The sequence below is a fragment of the Podarcis vaucheri genome (assembly GCF_965113315.1).
Source record: "Podarcis vaucheri genome assembly, chromosome: 10".
In the NCBI taxonomy this organism is placed as follows: Eukaryota; Metazoa; Chordata; class Lepidosauria; order Squamata; family Lacertidae; genus Podarcis; species Podarcis vaucheri.
Genome location: NC_138748.1, coordinates 25,159,086 through 25,171,236, shown reverse-complemented (window position 1 = coordinate 25,171,236; position 12,151 = coordinate 25,159,086). Strand labels below are relative to the sequence as shown.

At 42.1% G+C, this 12,151-nt stretch overlaps 1 protein-coding gene across 2 annotated transcripts in view; it reads left to right on the top strand.

Annotated features, from left to right (window-relative positions):
• NELL2 (neural EGFL like 2) overlaps nt 1-11,902 on the top strand; it is a 111,027-nt gene extending 99,125 nt beyond the window's left edge. For both annotated transcript variants that reach the window (XM_082239607.1, XM_082239606.1), the window contains 4 exons: nt 3,042-3,235; nt 3,991-4,167; nt 5,177-5,401; nt 11,149-11,902. In XM_082239607.1, coding sequence (XP_082095733.1) covers nt 3,042-3,235; nt 3,991-4,167; nt 5,177-5,401; nt 11,149-11,199 — 647 coding nt within the window. In that variant the 3' untranslated portion in view covers nt 11,200-11,902. The remainder of the gene's footprint in view (nt 1-3,041; nt 3,236-3,990; nt 4,168-5,176; nt 5,402-11,148) is intronic.
• Nucleotides 11,903-12,151: the final 249 nt, after the last annotated feature.

Sequence of the window (12,151 nt, the reverse complement as noted above, 5' to 3'; positions counted from 1 at the left end):
TTTCCCCTCTTCTCGGATATTCTTTTTTCCTTCAAAGTCAGAATGAAGCAATGTCTGTTATGTATCTTCTTCTGGTGAAGGTTAATTTTCAGGCAGAAGGGATAAGCAGGGCTATCACACATATCCAGATTCAAGACGTTGGATTGTTTGCATCATGGGATAGCAATGGGGCAAAACCTGATAGCAGCCAGCTTTACTTTCAAGCAACGATTGTAAAGCTAGGGCTGGGGTGCAAAATATTGCCCCCATATTATATAAAAATAACACAGAGAAACAAATTGGCTGGCACATTATACACATATAGTCTGTTAATACAGAGGGGGAAAAATAAGGCTAAATGTTCTACATAGCATGGCAGTACATAATGAAACACAGCACAGTTCCGTGAGGTGGAAGCTGCAATGCATTTATATAATGTATCATTTTAAAATGACATGGGAGTGATAATAGTGACATACCACCTGGTGCCTGGAATTAACGATAACTCCAAGCTCCGACTCCCACTCTCTCCCTTCCTTTTGCTGTGTGCAGCAATAATTGACACTCTGTTTGGTCCCTCCATTCTCAGTATTTTATGGGGCTTGGTGTTCCTGTTACAGCTGTAAACAAAATGTCAACCACATAACTCACTCTTTATGGTGGTTTGCTACCAGTCCAAAATCAAAGCGTAGAGCAAGATTTTTGCAGGGATGGATGATTTGTGGTGCAACACTTTTGCAGATAACGGTTGAAAGTTTGATGCTGCTAAATAATGCAGATGTGTATTTCATTTGTGCAGGCTTCATGTCTATTTCCTTGCTTTTTTTGGTTGTTGCCGATTTTCATAATATTTATTTCCAGAATGCCGTAGGCACATGGCAACCCAGTCTGCCTGCACAACAAAAACAAAAACCAAGTATTACGCAGCAGCTTGCAAAATATTAAAGTTAAACAATTAGAATTTAAAACAATACTAATACATATTAAAACATAACATTTAGGAAATGTAGCACACACTCCATGCCTGCAACCCAAAGGCTTTCCTGAATGCTAGTTTAAGGAAATTTTAATGTTGCTTACCACTCTTCTCTTTTAGACAAAATTGCAAGCAATGAATGCAACCAGGGAGATCCCAAGATCTTGCTGATTTCAGGATGTAGCCAGTATTAGCTTTACTAAGAGTAGACCCACTGACACTAATGAACATGAGTAACTTAGGGCAGTTGATTTCAATGGGTTTACTTTGAATAAAACTTAATTGGATACAATTCACTTTCTGTAACTTTGTGAACTCAAAGTTGGACCACCTCTAGAGAGCAAATGACAGCATGTGTGAGAGAATATATAGGCACATTAATTTGTAAATACATGGATATCCTGCTACTAGTTTAGCCAGGCCTGTGCAGAGCTTATATGGGGCCTGGTGTGTGAGTCTTGTTTATGAGATGTGCCACTGCCTCATTTGAACTGGCAGTGACACAGGTCTGGATTTTACTATCAAATCCTTGTAAGTGCATACATTTTGCACATGGCCATTCCACCCATTAGGTCCCCAGTCAGCTTGGAGGAACAGGGTATTCTTGGCATGACAGCATAAATCTGCTAGGCCTCTGGCGGAGGCCCCCTGCCAGCTTAGCCTTCTGAGGTGTGGGGCAAATGTACTCGGCTGCTCCCACACGAGAGTCTGATTTTAGCTCTAAAGGATTCAGCATATTTATTACCCATAGTCCATATTTGTTATATCACCTTTAAAATCTGTTTTTTTATGTTTTGGCTTAATATGTTTAGTTGTGAGATCTTGTCTTGCTTGCTTTTTTTTAAAAAAAAAACTAAAACAAAATCTACTTAAATAAACTTGATATACAGTTTAATCAGCAAACAAAGTTCTCTCTTTATTGCTCTGCCACCCTGAAAATGCCACTTTTTACAGCTGTAATTAAAAGACCTGATGCTGTAGTAGAGAGTCTGAGTTGTCCTCAGGCTTCCAGTAAGAACAGACACTAGCTTGTCCCTAAAGTTGAGACTCAACAAGGCAGGAGTTGATGGAAAAGTTAGATGAAGTAAACTTAAAATATAACAAGGAAGAGCTTGGTGCTGATCACATCTAACAATGTCCTTGAAGTCCATCTTGTTCTTGCTTAAATAGTCCATAACCCATAAAAGCATAACCCGTGTACCTGAGTGCATCTGAGGATGGTTCCAAGTTGCAAGCCACCCTGGAGCCAATGCTGGCAAAGCTGGCATCCATATCGGGTTGTTGCATGATGAAAATGAGGCTAGCTGACAGGCATAGCAGCACCCATTCTCTTCTCACATGCCTTACTCACCCAGCTTGAGCAAGGTGTATATCAGGATTGGGGAAGCTTTGGCCCTTCAGATGGTCGCTGACTATTGGCCATGCAGCCTGGGGCTGACTGGAAATGTGGCCAAGGGCCAAGGTTCTCCATCCCTGGTGAATGTTGTGATGCAGTGAAGGTATGCCAACTGTCGATTGCACCTGCAAGGCAGAGAGAGCTCAGTCTGTGTCTACAGGTCACATGCAAACTTAAGACTTGAATACTTGGCGGTTCTGCTTTTTCCAGTGCCACATGGGTCCTCAATTCTGCGATGTAGGTTGGGGCTGCCTAGAAGAACTCTCAACAGTTCTTCTTCTCATATGGGTCCCAACATCCCCACATATTGGGCTAGCAATCAAGTAGCCCTTTGGCCTGGCCCAGTCAACTTCAAGGCACCCATGAACTCGAACCTCAGCAGGTTGGAATCCAAGGGTACAATAGATTGAATCAGAATACTGCCCCAGTACTTAAAGCTAATATCTGGAAGTTCATATAAGAATTTCCTTGCTTAATATACAGTAAGTAAGGCTCTGCACAGTTATTTCACTTGAACTTCCACTCACGTAATTAATGGTGTGTAAATTGTAATATGAAGAATTTAGACTTGAATGCATATTACTATGGAACTGAGGCTTAATGGCGAAGGACAATTTCTATCATCTATAGTCAGGCCAGTTTTTGTTAGTGTCTTTAGTTTAAAATCAGTCCATGGCTGTTTCTTTGCAGACATTGATGAATGTGCGACAGGAAGGCACAGTTGTGCCAATGACACCATTTGCTTTAACTTGGATGGTGGCTATGACTGCCGGTGTCCTCATGGGAAGAACTGCACAGGTGACTGTGTCCACGAAGGCAAAATTAAACACAATGGGCAGATTTGGGTTTTGGAGAACGATAGGTGCTCTGTCTGCTCCTGCCAGGTAAGTCTGATCAGCATCAGCAGGGGGTTCTTTGAGGGCTGGGAGAAGGTGAAGCAGCAAAGGAGGAAACTGAAGATAGAATAGTTTGTCTCCCCCCCCCCCCCAGGGATGAAGATGGTATGCTTAAGTCACCGCTGCCGATTTACTGAGGCAGAAAAATAATCAATTTAGCCCAAATTTCCTGTTTCCAACACATGGCAAGGTGGGAGGAGCTGTCGGCAAAACTCATGTGCCACAATCTGCACCAACAGTAGCTCTTTCTGCTAGAGCAAAGTCACAGCTGGATCCAACCCAGCAAAGTCACAGCTGGATTCAAAGAACATAGCCCATCCTTATTTGAACCATTATATTGTCAATTGAGTACAATATTACAAATTTTAAATCCTTTCCTTCATTTTAAATTAGCTTTGAGAATTTAAGTAGAGCCCTGCAGACTTACACGAAAGACTTATCTAGTTGCATGCAACAGCAGACTCCTCACTTGCGACTGTTGCTCTGAGGCAGTGGAGGTAGAACTTAGCCTTACCTTCAGTGAATTAGTCTAATCCTGTTCTAAACCAAATCTTGTGGAAGTGCTTTCAATAGTTTAACTATGAACTGTGTGGAGAACCATTTCCTCCTTTTGACTTCCCTGACTCTCCCATTCTTAAACTAGTCCTGTAGCTTTGCAAACTGTTACTTATTCACTTCCCTCACCATAGTTATGCAAGCTGATTCTAATTTTTACTGCATGCTGCTCTGTCTTGCAACGGTAGAGTGGATACGTGATGTGTCGGCGAATGGTATGTGATTGTGAGAACCCCACAGTTGACTTATTCTGCTGCCCTGAATGTGATCCAAGGCTCAGCAGTCAGTGTCTACATCAAAGCGGTGAGATCTTATACAACAGTGGAGACACCTGGGTTCAAAATTGTCAACAATGCCGCTGTTTGGTAAGTCCTCCTCCTACAATAGACAATTAAATCAAAACCATTTGCAATCATTATAAGTTACAGCTGCCTTAATTGTTCTTTTATTGTGCATGTTTGTTTCAATCAGTTTTTAAAAAATGAAATTAAAATTTTCTATTGCTCAATTGATCGGAGACTGAAAATTTCAGGCTGTAGATAGAATCATGGAATTCTAGAGTTGGAAGGGACACCAAGGGCCATCTAGTCCAGCCACCTGCAATGCAGGAATATCAGCCAAAGCATCCATGATAGATGGCCATCCAACCTCTGCTTAAGAAACTTCAAGGAAGGAAGAGACCACAACCTCTCAAGGGAGACTATTCCACTGTCAAACAGCTCTTACTGTCAGAAAGTTTTCCCCCATGATGTTTAGTTGGGATCTCCTTTTTTTGTAACTTGAAGATACATCTAATCACAACACGAAAATCGATTGTTCATATTTGACTGTAAAAAAAAATGGATCTAGGGAATAGAAATAATGCCTCATTACCAATCATGGTTGAAAGAGCAGCTTGAAATAATTGAAACCCAAGGAGTACGCTGCAGATATTTATTGAAAGTGAGTCCTTATCAGAGAAAGAAGTACCCCCCCCAGCACAGGGTGCAATTCAAAACACACTTGACACCTTTTGAGATCCATGGAGCTACATGAACAATTCACTACTTAACTCTGTTTAAATCAATGTGACTTTAGCATGCCCAGTTTTCTCAGAGCTAGATCCTTAATCATTCAGTTTCCATTGCTTGCCTTAAGTAACTGCAAACAAATCCACATCACACACCTCTGCCATTTTTTTTGTTAGAAGTCCCACTGTGTTCAATGGGGCTTCTGGCAGGTTAGTGGGAAAATACACCCCCAGCAGCACTCAGCCTGAACAAGCTTCCCTGTCCCTTTTTATGATGGTATAATAGTGTCTTAACATAATATGAATGATGATGATATAACAATGTAGAATTAATGCTCCTTTGTCCATTTTTTTAAAAAAACCAGCAGGGTGAAGTGGACTGTTGGCCCTTGCCTTGTCCAGATATGGAGTGTGAATTCAGCACCCTCCCTGAGAATGAATGTTGCCCTCACTGCGTCACTGACCCCTGTCAAGCAGATACCATTAGGAACGATATCACCAAGACTTGTCTGGATGAAACTAATGTGGTTCGCTTCACCGGGTCCTCTTGGATCAAGCATGGCACAGAATGCACCCTCTGCCAGTGCAAGGTACTGAAGAGCTAAATCGTGCTGTAGAAGGGTCTTTTCTAGTTGGCCTTACGGTTTATAAATATTGATGCATCTCATCTAGTCACTGGGATGTCTCTTTCCACACTTGCAACATAAATCATTCAGTGTTGTTGACATCATTCTTTTCTGCCAGGGGGACAGGAGCATTCAAGAGTCTGGATAATGGTTTAGATGTACCAGCAAGGCAAAATTCTCAAAGTCCACGCACTGTCTGACCTTGAAGCGATCTAGCCCTCTATGCATCTACATATGGTATACTTTTTATGGAAATATATTTGCTCAGCTGTGATTGCTGATCTTGCTGTTATCAGTTTTTTGGGGGCATTTTGAAGACATTTAAACTATCAAACGATTTCTCGTATAGGCTATAACCTTCTACACCTCCCCTCCCCCCCAAAAAAATATTTTCTTTCAAGAGAAGAAAATTACCCAAGACAATCTTGAAGCTTTGCGGTGATCAAACACTTTTTCATGTTCTGTCGTGGCCATAATGGAAATAGAGCCATTGCTTCCTTGTTTTTATAAAGTGAAGGGAACAGAATCCACATGATAATTTGGGTCTTTAGTATTCCTCAGGGTCAACAAGAAACACTTATCTGAAGAAGAAGGGCGCACAGTGATATGCTGACATGACTCTTGCAGCCTCTAAAAATAGTTAAGAAAAAGGGACTGGAATAAACTGTTCTCATTTATACAAGTGATGTAAAGTGCATTTCCTACTTTTCTCACTGAACCCAAACAAGTACTCTACCTGCTACACCCCACCCCACCTTTAGGGCTCTTCAGTTTAGAGAAAAGGTGTATAAGGTTCTTCATGGTGCAGACAAAGTGGATAGAGAAAAGTTTTTTCTCCATCTCTCATAACTATAAAACTCTGGGACTTCCAATGAAGCTGAATATGTGAAGATGTAGGGTAGACAAAATTGCACAGCATGTAGTTAAAGTATGGAAGAAGCTCCCACAGGAGGTTGTGGTGTTTATCACCTTGGATAGCTTAAAAAAGAAGATTATGAATGGTAAGGCTACTAGCCGTCATGGCCATGTTGTGCCTTCATGGTTGGAGGGAGGATGCCTTGGAATACCATTTGCTGGGAATCACAAATGAGGAAAAGGTTGCAGTCAAGTCCTGCTTGCAGGTTTCTCATAGGCATCTGATTGTCCGCTATGAAAGCAGCATGCTAGAGTAGATGGGTTATTGCCTCATCCAGCGGGGTCTTCCTGTGTTCTTAACTCATACCTATAAACTGAGCAGAAATAGCTAAATTGAACATTTACCACCTCCTCTTCCCAACATCCACAGTCTTATTATGTCATCCATATGATCCATGCCTGCACAGCTTTACTTGAAAGTAGCTCACGTGCATTCAGTGGGGTTGGCTCCAAGTAATGGGTTACAGGATCACAACCCAACAGTGTAATCCTTTACATGCTTATTTTGAAGTAACTCCTACTGGCTTCAATGGAGCTGATTTCCAGGTAACTGTCTATAGGATTGCAGCTTAGTGGATGAAAAGAAAACTCAGCTGTAATTTTAGGACAGTGCACAACTCCCTGATCCACCGTTGGGGGGTGCTCATCTGTGGCCCCCCATGTTGTGACCCAGGGACTACCCATCCCATATCTGTTCCCAAATAAATTTAGGGGTGGACTAATTGGTTTTTTTTGTTTACCCTATGGATTTATCAGCATACATCCAGATTTTATTTTTCCTTGTAACCACATACACAGGGGAATGGCTGGGGAAGAATATGTGAAATGAAAGAGCAGCTGGGTGTTTTTTTATGTTGATGCACTGGAAATCATAATATACCACTTTATCCTTGAAACAGAATCTGTGCTTTACTTCTTGCCTAACATATGGTATAAGCATTTTGGCACCTGAATTTTAAAACAATCCAAAAAGGTCATTCAAATTAGACTAATAGTACGGTATACTGTGTATACAGTAAAAAATGAAACATTAATGCTCTGTACATTAATAGAATGCATCTCACAGAAGGTCAGAGCTGCAGGATAAGCCTCTGTAGCCAAGCTACAACAAAATAGGTTTACATAAAATCATTTAAGAATTCAGAAAAGCTGAGCATCGGCTGAAGCAGCTTTAAGCACAAAACCATTTTAAAACTGCAAGTGGAAAAAGTGAGCAGCAGGATTGCTGTCATGGTTTTCTAGGACCCCGTCATACAGCAAGCCAAGAAAATAAAATAACAAATTGCCCAAATGCAATTCTAAGCAAACGTGTACCCTGAATACACCCAATCTCGTCTGATTTCGGAAGCTAAGCAGGGTCAGGCCTGGTTAGTACTTGTATGGGAGACCACCTGGGTATACCAGGTGCCGTAGGCTAAACTTGTTTATAAAGGCAGTAAGTATGTGATGTTCTTAACATGGGACTGCCACCAGAACTGGCAACCTGCTGTAATGTCTAAGCACACCTCAGTGTTCTGGCATTATGGAGTCTGTCTTTCCACACAGTCACCACTAGCAGAAAGCAGAGAAATGCATAACTTGAAAATGTCACTATACAGGGAGGGGTAGATCTGCTGCTAAAATGGTGAAGCTTAAGCTTCAGGGTCCCTAATCCTGGAGAGGCTCCAGAAGTGACTTAAGTCCACACTGCTTAAAACTTTTGGGTCTAGTAGACCCAATTTGAGTCACAAGACTCAAATGGATTACTTCTTTGTTGTATATATTTCAACAATCCCAAAGTCTGAGAGTCAGTAGCACAGATGATGTAATGGTGTGGTGAACTGTCATGGAACAACCCCATTGAGTAACAGTGGTTAGCCAGACCTTGTTGCTGGTTGTGAAAAGGCCCCCATAACCGTTCAAGCTTCAGGGCCACAAAAATGTAGGTCCGCCACTGTACACAGCTAAATGTGCCAAAATATTACAGAGAGACAATTTGCTTCTCTCTTCGCTTGCATCCCAATAGGAAGATAAACATGTAGTTCCCACCAAACATCTACTGAAAGCAAGTAAATATAGTCAGAATTGACATGAAATTGCATTTAGTCTTTTCAAGTGTGGAACTTTATCAAAATGGGTTTGCTTTTGTTTTGGTATTGTTTTTCTGAATGATCACCTTCTGTACTGTAAGAGACCCAAACTGGGAAAGGGAAGGAGAAACAATTTTATCCTCCCTTTCTTGAATAGTTTAAGTTTATTCAATCACATCTTTCCCTCTGTTCACGGGAAATGTGTGTCAGATGAAGAAACGTAAGTTAAGTTTGAGTTTTGGGGTCCAAAAGCGCCACAAATCCATGTTTGCAAATTTATCTATTTAGTGCCTTAATATTCTGCCTTTCTTCCATCATGAAACTCAAGGTTGCATACAATAGATGGGCCATCTAGATGCCGCCTTGACCCATATCTGCTTAGCTGCAGCAAGGTGTGGAGGCATTGTGGGCCTAGGCTTTATAATTGGGAGAAATCAGGCCCCATCCACAAGCCATTTAAACCAAGTTACATGGGGGAAAGCTTATTTAGTGCTGCTTCCTAGAACATACAGTCCAATTTAAACCAAAGCAAACGGATTTAAGCTAATTTACAATCTTAATACCTCAATTTAATTAGCTTCTGGGCATGGTTATCCATCTCGTGTGCATCAGTACGTTATAGCTAAAATGAATTGTGGAAACTTGCGAAAGTTATTTCTCCAGTTTCATTCACCTAACAATTCAATTTAATGGAAACACTGCTTTAAGTTAGGCTTGTAAAGTGCTTCTGGATAAGTTACTTCTGGCCAGTGCTTTTTTCCTCCTCTAGAAAAATAGGTGCCATGAAGTTGTTACAGTAAGGGCCACACTTTTTAACAAAGACTCTCCTCCCTGCAAGAGAGGGGAGTGGTTGTGGCCGGGAGCCGGACTCCGCCTCAAGCAGGGGGCGTTTGCCCCCTGCCTCCCACTCACCTGGCTGGTGCCCACACCCTCGGCCAGGCACCCAACCAGGTGCCTTCAGGGGGGGGGCGTGTATAGCAGCCTAAATTGCTGCGGCGCCAGCCTCCAGCCCTCACTTTTCGTTGTCCCGTCGTGAGTCAACAGGTCTAACCTCCTTGCTGTCTGCAGAAGCCAGGGAAGTATTTCGCAAGGCTTAGAGTGGGGGGGGGGGCTGTTTATTGCTATCGGAGCTAATTCCTTGTGATTGGAGTACTGGGAGAGTTTGGATCTTTGCTTGGATGTAAATTGCTCCAGTTTACTTTTCGTTGGGCTAACTTCCCTACAACTTCATGGTGAGTACCGGCACCTATTTTTCTAGAGGAGGAAAAAAGCACTGGCCAGAAGTAACTTATCCAGAAGCACTTTACAAGCCTAACTTAAAGTGAGTTTCCTGGTTTTCGAGACGAGGCATGCGTTGGGAAGAGCTTATGCCATTGCTGAGAGGGAGAGTTGCCGCGTTTGGCCCTCCTGACATCCTTATCCTTCAATTAGGGGGAAATGACCTTGTTAGCAGAAGAAGTGTGGACTTGTTGTGGCACATAAAAAGAGATTTGGATGAGATTGCTGCCTTGTGTCCCGGAACAACGGTGGTCTGGTCCTCCTTCCTGAAGAGAATTGTGTGACGCGGTGCGCAGAACTATATGGCCATTGAAAAATCCAGGAAACTCTTGCAATAGCCCGTTGGGTGCATTTTATGTATGGCTGAGTCATCTCTCATGACCGTATCCGGATTAGCGACCAAGCCTTGTACCGGAATGATGGGGTTCATCTTTCAGACCAAGGGAATGACATTTGGTTAACTAGCATCAGCAGCAGCATCAGGGATTGGTTACAGCTGTGAGGGTATGGGCGACAAGCCCCTTTTGGGCTCGGGTGGCGGTTAGGCATTGGAATAATGTGTTGTGGTGTCAAAGGGCTAGGTGTGGCCATCGCCTGCGCCTTTAATTTTGGGGTATTCCGTTAAAGGAATCCGGCGGTCGTGTATTCTGTCCGATGCCTGCGTGGCGGGAGGCCATGGCACGACCCTCGGTGACATCAGGGGAGAGCTTATAGTTGGATTAGCAACAACAGAATAACCCCCCCTTGTTTTTTAGACTCACCCCTCTCCGAGTGGGTGGAGTCAGCTGACGTAATCCAATGCCTAAGCCAATACCTTTTCACTTGCTGTAATCAATAAAGTTGTGGCCTTTTCTTGCCCATTAACCTTATATCACGTGTCCTTGTGTTTCATTCCACTGTGCGGGGTATGGGTCCTCGAACCAAAAGTTCAACCCTTGAGTATCTCCTGAAAAAAGCACTGCTTCTGGCTAGTAAAACAGGTGAAAAGGAAGGAAGGCTACTGTAAGCTACAAAAAAAATTGAGTGTTATTTTTTCATGCAGTCCTTTCTTGACATTAGTGAAGAGTGTTGGCTCGTGTGGCAGTTTCCTCCTTGGAACTGCTGACCATTCATGAAAGCAGCATTTGCCTCACTCTGCACTGTGCAAATGTGTGGTTGCTGACAGCATGGCTCAGCAGTGGAATCTGCCTCTGCCATGCAAATACACTGGATGACTGCCTGATGGGAACTCAAACTGCTCTCTTTATGTTGACATTCAGAAGTAAAAAAGCCACTAAGTTAATTTTCACCGGAACATCAGAAAGAATTTAATGCAGATTTACTAGATAGCAAATGCTGGTATTTCAGCACGTGTCCAAGCAGTCATTAAACAGAGCTTATGCTCTGTTTAAACAAAGTTGTTTGCATGAATGTAAATCACTTTCTCTTGTTTTTCTTTGTCTTCTCTAGAATGGGCATGTTTGTTGTTCGGTGGATCCACATTGCCTTCAGGAACTGTGAAGCTAATGACCATGTATCACAGGCAGGCAGTTTCTGGCTATAGAATTTTTTCCTTCGCAAAAGACTTACAGACCAAAAATTGTATAAAGCCAAAACTGGAGCAAGACCCAGTCCCCCCCCCCCCCAATTAAAGTGCAGAAATGCTATGATTGAATGAGCTGTCACTTTCCTCATTCTGGGTGAAACGTGTAAGACTAGTAATGACTTCTGTGTTTGGGTGTGAGGTTCAACTTCTGGTCCAGTCTGTGTTTGACATCATTATGTAAGATACTGGACTAGAGGAAAATTGACATGTCGTGCGTATAAAGGTATCAGAATCCTCAAGAATGTAAAAAGCTTTCTGGAGTTTTGAAAATACACCTCATCCATGGCCACAGATTTATTTATTTTGTAGCCTAATGATATTTGAATCTACATCATCATTATTTTTTATTGCTCACTACAGAATTTGCCAGAAATCTTTTTTAAAAGGAAGATATCTTTTGGAAACACTGAATGTTGCAACAACATATGTACAGCTCTGAGAAACTGATTCAAGTTATTGTAAAAATATAGTAATGATGCACAGGCATGACTACTTAATATTGTCTGATGGGAGAAGTCATCTATATTTCCTCGTTCGACTGCACTTAGTTCTTGATTAAATTTGTTCAGTATAAGCTCGTTCTTGTGCAAAATTTAAATAAATATTTCTCTTACCTTATACTGTTGAGTTTCTGTCATTGTTGCGGGCTACAGAATGCATTCTTTCATTGCTTCTCTTCTTTTGCTAACATTGTTGTAAGTAAATTTTCCCATTTGGCAAGTTTTATCTGACATAGTGCAGTCTGCCAGCTCTTACCTCTGCAGCCGTTACTTCAACTGGTTTTAATGCGGCTTTTGCAGTGGAGGTTCGATAGCAGCTGTGTTTGATAGACAAATCAAAACTCTGTGGAGGAAACCAGCAGAATCC